The following is a 10,546-nucleotide window of genomic DNA, read 5'->3' as shown; positions in this document are numbered from 1 at the left end:
TATGGAGGAACTTAATCAGTACATTGTCATGAGCCAAGCACAAAAATGATCTGGGCCAAATCCAGCTGGCATTAGGTCCTTGGGTGAAAATGAAGACAATAAATAATAGCAGAGAAAATAGTGCTGGTAGTATGCAACAATCAGCTTATGGAGCTCTGTTGTTCCAACTATATCTTTTTAAAACCACATATGTAGCTTTTTCCTCTTGCCATCTTGCCTCTTACACTTTCTGCATACAGCCACCTTCCCCTAAGACAGAACCTAGTGCTAACAATTCAAGTGTCCCTAGGATTCTATAAAATAGGTTGACTTACGGTTTAGCACTCACTTCTCTTTAGGCTGTAAGATGCTGCTTTGGTCTATTCTTTCCTTTTTTTCCCCTCTTTATTTGCATGTATTCGATGCTAAATTTATTCCTGTGCCTTCAGTTTTTGTTTTTTCTGGGATCCATTTCTTCTGTGCAGCCTCTTCTTCCTGCTTAGGAACAGTTTGTTCCTTTTCAGTAAGGGTCATCTCAGTGTGGTGGAGGAGCACGAGCTGGGTTAACCCCACTGTGAGCTCTGTAAGCTCGGCCGCACATCTTCAATGCTGTGTTCACCTGGATACGTTCAGTGACCAGAGAGTACTTCTAACCCTTGCAGTTGAACATTGCTCTCTGCATCCTTAAGCACGTGCAGCAGAAATTCAGCACTCTTTTTGGGCTGACCCTATGTCCAGCCCACTGTTTGGCCTGGGCACACCTGATGATCTCCACCAGAATGACACATGTTGCTTCTTTAAAGTGACATCTTTCAGATACTTGGTAGCTGTTCGGATATGCATGCCCTTGATGGCCTGGGCTATTTCTCAGGTGCTCTTAAACGTGAAACACAAAGATTTGAAACTCTCAACTTGCATGATGTTGTTGGGTTTTCTGAGTCAAGAGAGTAGTGAACCATTTTCACAGATTACATCAGACTGCTTACAGAAGAGTGCTTTAAAAAAAAAAAATCTGCTAGTCCAGAAAAGTATTGCATGCTCTTTAGTTGTACTTTTGCAGAGCCCTACGTTGAGAAATGGAAGTTGAGTCAAGTCCCTCTTACTGTGCCATCTTTTATTTCTCCTAGACAATCAGGGAGAAGAGATGAATGGGATCCAATATTATGAACCCTCATTCGTTCTCAGGAATATTACATAATTAAAGCTTTCATGTGGGAAATCTTAAAAGTTTCAAGAAGTTAAATCATTCCCTCCATATCTCAGTGGTAGAGAAGTTAATCTCAAGTGGACGCCTGTCTCTCCACAGATTAAATAGAGGACAGTGGGTAGCCAGAGCACACTGTATTTTTCCATTTCAGAACAGTGTAAAAGTTGAAATTCATAATGTGAGCATATTTGTTATTTTGGGAGAGGAATGTTTTCCTTTGACAACTTAAGGCAAGTTGAACTGTATTTTAAAATTAGGTAAATTGCTGTCTTTTGCAGATCTTATTGTCTGGCACTTCTTTGTAATATAGCCCAACTAAAACACCAAGGCCCTGTAGTATCTTGTTATTGCTATCTCTCCCATACCAATAAAATCTAGGTTATCTGCGTTTTCTATTTGGCTTATTTTGTGTATTATCCTAGGTTGGTTTCAATAAAAGTTGGTGATCAGCCTGACATTAGAGCACTCATGATAGGCATAGGAGTTTTAAGAAACTAATCATGCAGCTTTAGGTTTAAAGTCTCACTGACTGACTATTGGTTAACATGGTTTTTCTTTTTTCTTTTTTTTTTCTTTTTGTCAGTGCGGGAGCTTGAACTCAGAGCCTGGGCACTGTCCCTGAGCTGCTTTTGCTCAAGGCTAGCATTCTATTACTTGAGCCACAGCACCACTTCTGGTTTTTTCTGTGTATGTGGTACTGAGGAGTCGAACCCAGGGTTTCATGCATACTAGGAAAGTACTCTACCATTAAGCCACATTCCTAACCCAACATGTTTTTTTAAATATAGTTTATGTTGATGATTCACCCTGTAGGTCACATCTGTAGCAAACATTTTGAAGACTTACTTTAAATTTTGTTCATCTAAAGGGACTTGTGAAATCATTGAGTAGCTGTAAATACAGTTGAGTAATAACCAAAAGGAATCAGACAAAATATATTCCTAATATAATTTTATTTTATTAGCTCCCAGAACCATTTATTTTATTTCGACTATACAAGGAATTTATAGACCTTGCAAAAGAGATACAACATGTAAATGAAGAACAAGAGGCAAAAAAGGATAGCTGTGAAGACAAAAAATACCCAAACATGTGTATAGAAATAAACCGAATTCTTCTAAAAAGCAAGGACCTTTTAAGACAATTGCCAGCATCAAATTTTAACAGTCTTCATTACCTCATTGTACACCTCAAACGGTAAGCATTTTTTATAAGTAGAGCACCCATTAGTGGGTGGGTAGTTTTTGTTAAATAAAATGTCCCCATCTTAATCATTTTTGTTGTACATTCCAGTAGTGCCAAGTACATCCACCATGTTATTGTATAGTTTGTAAAGTGAATTTTTGTACGTTAAGGAGAGTGTTGGCTGTAAGTTCATGCATCAACACCGTTTCCTCAGGTGCTGTGTGCCAGGTTCTGGCTGAGAAACCTGAAGGAAACAAAGGATTCTGCCATCTGTGGGGTCATCTTTGGGGATAGACCTGCTAGCCCCGTGCAGCATCATTGTTCCTGTTTTTCCTTTGTCCTTCCCAACCTATAGTAAACCACAATTAAGGAACCTCTAATAGGTCGATCTCCCATAGCTTTCTGCGTTCTATTTTGCAGGGTGGTAGATCACTCAGAAGAAAACAAGATGAACTCCAAAAACTTGGGGGTCATATTTGGACCAAGTCTCATTAGGCCAAGGCCCACAACTGCTCCTGTCACCATCTCTTCCCTTGCGGAATATTCACATCAGGCACGACTGGTCGAATTTCTCATTACATACTCGCAGAAGATCTTCGATGGGTCTCTACAGCCACAAGATGCCCTATCTGGCACAAGTGCTGCTGCACACCAGGTTGATCAAGGCTGTCTTCCAAAGCCTCTGTTGTCACCAGAAGACAGAGACCCAGAACATTCTATGAAGCCAATGTTTTTTTCTTCAAAGGAAGTGAGTTTTTACTTTTATAAAATTGCATTCGAACTTTATGGTATTGATGTTAATATATTGTTAGTTATCTGCAAGCTGTTTATGCTGAAATGTGTTGTGCTTCGTCAAGTGTAAAAATTCTCTTCCATCGACAGGATATTCATACTGCAGTTAATGAAAGCAAAATTTTTGAACCAGCTACATCATTCCAGGAATCAGAACACAAGCACAATGCATTGGAAAAATGTGACTCATGTCTCATTGGTGAGTGGCCATACAAGAACTTAGCAAATAAATCAATAGGCAAAGTGGTTAGAATACTTGCTTTGCACGTATATGAGGCCTTGATTTCAATCCCAGCTACCATTAAAATATCACTTAAAAACGACAAAAGAAGCCAGGTGCCGGTGGCTCATGCCTGTAATCCTAGCTACTACTCAGGAGCCTAAGATTTGAGGATCAAGCTTCAAAGCCTTCCCAGGCAGGAAAGACCATGAGACTTTGATCTCCAGTAAACTACGCAGAAAAAGCTGGAAGTGATGCTGTGGCTCAGGTGGTAGAGTGCTAGCCTTGAGCAGAAGCTTAGGACAGTGCCCAGGCCCTGAGTTCAAGCCCCAGGACTGACCAAATTGAAAAAAGAAAAAAACAAAGCTAAGGTGAATAGAGTTGAAGAGATCGAGACTCCAAAATTTTATTAATTAACATATCTGGGCTAGCCATTAAGAAAGTTGCCTTTTAGTGAACCTTGTATGACAATACCTTTTATTTAAAAAAAGATATCCTTAATTTCATCAGTGTTTTTTGTGTTCCTTCTGAAAAGTATTCTTGTTTTTATGTTTGCTTCTTGTCATTGGTTTTATGAATAGGCAGGAAAGAGCTGAACCATCTGCTAACTCACAGGATGTTCCTGTGCTGTATTTCAGATAATGCTGCTGGTGCTCAGGAGTTAAACTAGACTCCTGGAACTCAAGACTTTAAGTTCCTAAAATTGTACCTGTAACCTGCTTTTAACATTAGGCACACATATGTACCTTTCATTTCCTTAACTGATCATTTTAGTAAATGGTAGCTGGCAAGCAAGTATAAAGGCTTGCATTTGTTGTTACAGTTATATATTCTTGCAGAACTATATTTAAACCTGTGATGGGATTTTCCCCATTCTTGGTTACGTGGAGTGCAAAAAAATTCCTGACTCTCTTTGTTGCACAGTTGATATGTGGCATTCAGTTGTTGCTCTTACAGAGTCAAAGAACATGGGGAAAATCTACATTATTGGAGTTGAACCCAGTTTTTCAGAATATAGCCATATGTGTTACACTTAATATATGATCAGCTATCAATGAGCATAGTCTGAAAGGTTGAAAGAAAAAGGAACAAAATACCTTCTGACTCTGTGCAAAGCACAGGGCCCATTGTTTGATTCCATCCATCTGCTCTCATCTTCACAGTAGTTCCTGAGGACATGAGCCCAGGCCACTCTGATTTGCCAGCCTAGCCTGATTTTTACTATCCCATGGTCTGTGGTTCCCACTTAGGAAGAACAATGAATAATTGTAAAGTATCATTTTTGAGTGCTTATTGTATACCAGAGAATTGGGTAAGCACTTCTCTTAGTAGATCATTCAGACTGCAGGACAACGTAGGTGCACACAGGAGTCTCTCCTGACAGGTGGCAGCTGATAGGCAGCTAGCAAGGGCCTTGCCCAGGGCAGAAGAAGAGCAGGAATGGAGCTCCAGACCAGGTGGCAGCTGGCTGCAGAGCAGCTCCACATTGAAGAAGTAGAAGGTCTTAGGGCTTCCAGTCCGACTGCAGTGGCTCAGGTGCATCAGTGTCTGCAGTGTTGGGGAGGCCCAGAAAGCCAGTCACAGGAGTGTACCTCGCAGCTCCGGGAGGAAAACTCAGCAGCCCCTGCTGAGAGGGTCAGAGGACTGAGTGACAGGTGATGCTGTTGGGACTGCTGGACACATAGTGCCACAGGTGTGGGAGAAAGACTGTGGGCTGTGCCAGCTGCCATTCAGTCAGAATGGTGTGCCACTGGGGATGTGTGGCATGTCAGCATTGAGGAGGAGCAGGTAAGGGATGGAGAGGTACTGCTTACAAGAGCTGCCTTTCTCCTACGGCAGTCAAGCCTTCCACCCTGTCTTCTCACTGTGAGCTGGTGGCTGGAAAGCATACCACGGGAGCCGTCACTGGTATAGGGGCTCAGGCCTGCCTGTACTTGCCTGGCCTGGGGGACGTGAACAGGACCGGCATCTGCCTCTGCAAGCTCTGGCCAAGAAAACTATTGTTGACAAGCAGCACAATAAAGCAAGTTAATTAGACTAGTGCTTTTCTTTCTTTCTTTTTTTGTCTGTTTACTTTTACTAACCTATAATCTGCCTTGCGGCCATCTATGCTATTGATTTTGATAAATTTAAAAAACTTTTTAATCCAAAAAGTATGCCTTTAGGGCTGGGAATATGGCTTAGCTTGCCTAACATGCATGAAGCCCCAGGTTCGATTCCTCAGCACCACATAAATAGAAAAATGCTAGAAGTGGCGCTGTGGCTTAAGAGGTAGAATGCTAGCCTTGAACAAAAAGAAGCCAGGATCAGTGCTCAGGCCCTTAGTCCAAGCCTCAAGACTGGCAAAAATAAATAAATAAATAAATAAATAAATAAATAAATAAATAAATAAATAGTGTGCCTTTAGTAACAATAAATATTTAGCCCCTCTATCTAGATATCAGAATATTACATATTCCAATCTAGTATTGTTAGACCCCTGTTGCTTCTAGAGAATTTCATCTATAACTTACTCAGATTATAGCCATATGCTATGTGATTAAATACATCTTTCTTTTCTCTTTCTTCAGACAAGAAAAAGCGTCTGCTTCGGGACCAAGAGCTTGAATCAGCATCTCAAAAGAGGGACGATATTTGTAAAAGCCCCAAGTCACTTCTTCAGCACTCAGATAGAGTGACAAGCCATGTACCCAGGCATATGCCAAGGACCAAGATTCGGCCTGTGAGTTTGCCTGTGGAGAGACTGCTGCTGGCAAGCTCTCCTAACGAGAAAAGTGGCCGAAATATGGGAAATGGAAACTCAGACAAGTTTGGCAAGCATCCTATATTTGAAGATCTTAATAGAAAAGATCCCCCTACTACTATTTGTTCCAAGTTTAACGGCTTTGACCAGCACACTGTACAGAAAACATGGAACAATCAGTGTGAACCAAACAGTGTAACTGTCAAAATTCCAACAGTGACATCGCCCTGTGTGCTTCAAGAAAAAGGAGCCCCAACGAGTGCCAGGTTGAGTGTGGACTGCAGTGGCACCTGGCAGTCAGGCAAGCCATGCACAGAGCCGGTCAGGGCTGCGAGAGAGGCCACAGAGAGACGCTCCTCCGACTCCAGTCCTCTCGCTCCTGTCAGAGCTCCCAGGACACTGCAGCCCCAGCACTGGACAACGTTTTATAAGCCACGCACACCTTCCAGCAGCGTCAGGGGGAGTGAGGAGAAGCCAGCTTCGCCCTGTGCAGCCACACCGCCAGGCACACCCCACACTGCCCAGGGCCAAGACTCAAACCCAGCGGCCTGCCACGTGCAGCCTGGCAGTCAGCCCGCCCCGCCCCCAGAGGCGCCTGGCCTGCCTGACATCTCACCAGCATGCCAGAGACCTCGGCTAAAACGCATGCAGCAGTTTGAAGACCTTGAGGATGAAATCCCACAATTTGTGTAGGGTTGTTAAAATTCAGGTCTTCTCCTTTGTGTTGTTTTGTTCTGTGGTATGATGCTTATGTTGTGAAAGAATGTGTTGAAGGGACACCTTTTGCACAGGATCACCGAAGCGCACACGTGGCTGTTGGTTACATCGTGTCTGTTGACCATATCCAATGCCAGAGTGTTTCGACACCTTGCCTCACTGGAATTACCTTGGAATTCTGTTTTTGAAGTTGTGGATTCATATTTCTTCAAGTTTAGCTGATTTTTTCCCCACAGAATGGTCCATTGAAATGCATCCCTAATATATGTTAGAGTTCTCAACTAATAGGTGCAATTGGGGAAAATTCAGCTTTATTTTTTTGACATGAAACTAAATCCTTATTTATAAAATGTTTCTAAATGCAAGTGCCTAAAAGATCTTTATGTGTTATGAAGGTGGTTTATCCCACACAATTTTATAGTTGCATCTTTGCCCATTTGTGCTTGTAGAGTATGTATGTAAGCTTTTATTTTTTCAATATAAAAATGGCAGTTCACTTTTTAGTATTTATATAATGGCCAGAAGGCTTACAAATCTGTATTTAATTGCATTTTAATCGATTACCAGTTTTTACTTATGGTAGTCAAATTGTACAGAAAAAGTGCACTTAAACCCATTTCTAAATCATATAGTTCAGTTACATCACATGTGGCTTTAAATGCTTTTAATACATTTTTTTTACCCCCTTTACTTTGTACACTTGTTTTTCAACAGTTTGAACCTTTTGGTATTTTCTATAGTGGTCCAAAAAAATTCCTGTTTCAGAAGTTTTTAAATTCAGTATATTTCCTCTTAATATCATCTGAGTTTTGTTAAAACCATTTCTCTTGTATGAAATGTTTTAACTTATGAACCATGACAAACTTTTTCTGCTTGGACTGCCAGTCATTGTAAATGTATATTTCATTCAAATCTAGCGAAGATTTATTTAAGTTGACTCTGAGAGTTTAATAAGTCTCATGTTTAGAATTTGAGAAGTGTAGATGATTGGGTCTGTTTCATTTATAAAATACCCATTTGGGGCTGGGAATATGGCCTAGTGGTAGAGTGCTCACTTCATATACATGAAGCCCTAGGTTCAGTTCCTCAGCGCCACATATATAGAAAAAGCCGGAAGTGGCGCTGTGACTCAAGTGGTAGAGTGCTAGCCTTGCGCAAAAAGAAGCCAGGGACAATGCTCAGGCTCTGAGTTCAAGCCCCAGCACTGGCAAAAAACATCAAAAATACCCAGTTAGTACCCAGGTTTTAGAACTTGTGCGTTTCCATTGTTTTCCTGGTTTCACTGTTTTATCTAAAATAGGATATAAAAGGGACAAAAAATAAAATGGCCTTTTTTGTATGCGTGAATTGTAATTCTGGTAAATGCTTTTTATATGACCATGTTACACTTGATAAATATATTATTAACTTGTTAAATTATTTCCGTTGCTGTGGCATCTCTGGCATCGCTGCCTCATGGGGGTGGTACTTGGGAGTCATTAGTCACAAGGGAAATGGTTGGCATCCCGTGGCCGAGGTATGGAAGGGGCTTCATGCCAGACAGTCTCACAGTTGTCTGTGACATTACTGTAGGGATGAGTGGATAACCAGCCTTGTGTGCTAGAGCTTATGGTCCTCATTGTATGCCATGTGAGACTGCCATGAAAACCTAAAAGAAAGAGAGCCAGTGCTTTCTTTATAAAATGCCTCACCCCAAACTTTGGAAAATCCCTACGTAAATGCATGACTACCTAGAATGGGCAAGTGTGCATTGTATTGTATTATTCCTGTGTCACTGATTAAAAAAAACTGATCAGGCTTAACAAAGTGATGGGATTCTAAATTCACAGATTTAATAAGCAGAACCCAATCTCAAACAGTACTGTTGTGTCTTGATGACTACATGATTACTAAAGTACCAGGAAGTGCTTAATAGGACACCTACTTTTAAATCTTTATAATTGCAAAAATTGCACATAAAATTTACAATTTGAAGCATATTTAAGAATGTGGTTGCAAAACAGTACCTGTGTTGTTCTGCAGCTGTGCCCATGTCTGACTTGAGAACTTTTTCATCATCCCAAACTACCACTTGGAAAATGGACTGTTAGACAGCATAGCATATAATAATGTTGTCACTCTGTTTCCTTTTCCTTAAAACTTACAAGTGAGTTCCACTTTTAGATCATCTGTCTTCACAGGGCTTCCTAGCATCTCTTCCAGCCTATATGCTTTCTAGTTTCCTGAGGGCTAAAGCAAGTCTCTCCTGAGAACAGGTAGCTATTTGTAGCGTGCCCACAGTGCACTGTGTCTTGATAAAGTAATGGACACCACTCACTGGGGAGCCATCCATGACACTGGGATGTGAGGTATGAGCAAGAAGAAAGGACAATCATAAAGGCTGCCAGAACGCTTTGCTGGAAGCACGTGCAAATGATTGTGAAGAATGACAATACTGATAGCCACACTGAGAACTTACATAGAATTTACAAATATTTAGGATCATTTTTTAGTGTGAATTAAACAGTAAACCTGGGATCCAATCCACAAATGTACACACAAACTGAATAAATGGTTCTCGCAAGGGGAAACACAAATGGCTAATGAATACATGAAGAAATGTCAATATCCTTAACCATAATGGAAATGCAAGTCTAAACTGAACCAAGATTGCATTGTACTTCAGTCAGAATGACAGCCATCAAGAAAACAAACAAATGCTGGAGAGGATGTGGGAAGGAAGATCCTTCAAGCCCTGTTGGTGGGAATGTAAACTAGTGCAGCCTCTGTGGAAATCAACTGGGAGTTTCCTCAAAAGACTGGAAGTGGATCTTCATTATGATCCCACCTTACCATTGCTGGGCTTATGTCCAGAGAGCAAATCAACACCAGAAAGATACCCACATATCCATCATTATTGCAACACTGTTCATAATAGCCAAATGATAAAATCGACCAAGTGCTAATAAACAACAAGAATGGCCAAGGTGTGGATAATGAAAATGGAAAGTTACACAGCCATAAAGAAATGTCATTTGCAGCAAAATAGGTACAACTAGAGAACATCATACTGAGCAAATCAAGGCAGGCTCAAAAAGCAAAATATTGGCTGGGAAAATGGCTTAGTGGTAGAGTGCTAGCCTTGAGCAAAAGGAAGCCAGGGACAGTGCTCCGGCCCTGAGTCCAAGCCCCAGGACTGGCAAAAAAAAAAAAAAAAAAAAGGAAAATATTGTCTTTACTTGGGGAAACTAGACCTAAAAGATTCATATTCATGGGTATGTACATATGTGTTATATACACATACATAATTATATGATTAAACAGAACATGAGTCAAGCTAAGAGACAACTCAGGAGGAGAAGGGGTGGGGAGAAAGGAAAAAGGGTGAGTGACATTGCAAATATGTATGAAAGCAGCATAGAGAAAATAAACAGAAGGTGATGATCAAACGGTAGAGGGGATAGAAAGAGACTACAGGTGGGTGGAGACAAGCTGGAAGAGTTTGGGCTGCTGGGGAGAAGGAAGAAGACTGAATACTGTCCACATAGACTTTATAACTGAAAATGGAACAAGGAATCCTGTTGGGGCAATGGAGCAGTGAGTGGGCTAGAGGGGGGTGAGATTGGTTGGAATACAAGATAAACGTGTAGAGATGTAACAATAAAATCCCTGTTTAGCCAACGTAGGTAAAATCAGAAACACAAGAGAAAGAGAAGAAAGATGT

At 41.0% G+C, this 10,546-nt stretch overlaps 1 protein-coding gene and 1 non-coding gene across 5 annotated transcripts in view; both read left to right on the top strand.

The window, feature by feature from the left end:
* The window catches only part of Arhgap29 (Rho GTPase activating protein 29), a 67,372-nt gene extending 59,110 nt beyond the window's left edge, over positions 1-8,262 (top strand). For all 4 annotated transcript variants that reach the window (XM_048351997.1, XM_048351995.1, XM_048351998.1 and 1 more), the window contains exons 20-23: positions 2,151-2,383; positions 2,792-3,119; positions 3,254-3,362; positions 5,954-8,262. In XM_048351997.1, coding sequence (XP_048207954.1) covers positions 2,151-2,383; positions 2,792-3,119; positions 3,254-3,362; positions 5,954-6,819 — 1,536 coding nt within the window. In that variant the 3' untranslated portion in view covers positions 6,820-8,262. The remainder of the gene's footprint in view (positions 1-2,150; positions 2,384-2,791; positions 3,120-3,253; positions 3,363-5,953) is intronic.
* LOC125355801 lies at positions 4,221-4,355 on the top strand. Its single transcript, XR_007211734.1, has one exon. It is a non-coding gene; the product is annotated as a small nucleolar RNA SNORA46 (small nucleolar RNA).
* Positions 8,263-10,546: the final 2,284 nt, after the last annotated feature.

Source organism: Perognathus longimembris, chromosome 7, assembly GCF_023159225.1.
Source record: "Perognathus longimembris pacificus isolate PPM17 chromosome 7, ASM2315922v1, whole genome shotgun sequence".
In the NCBI taxonomy this organism is placed as follows: Eukaryota; Metazoa; Chordata; class Mammalia; order Rodentia; family Heteromyidae; genus Perognathus; species Perognathus longimembris.
This window is presented reverse-complemented; position numbering and strand designations above follow the sequence as displayed.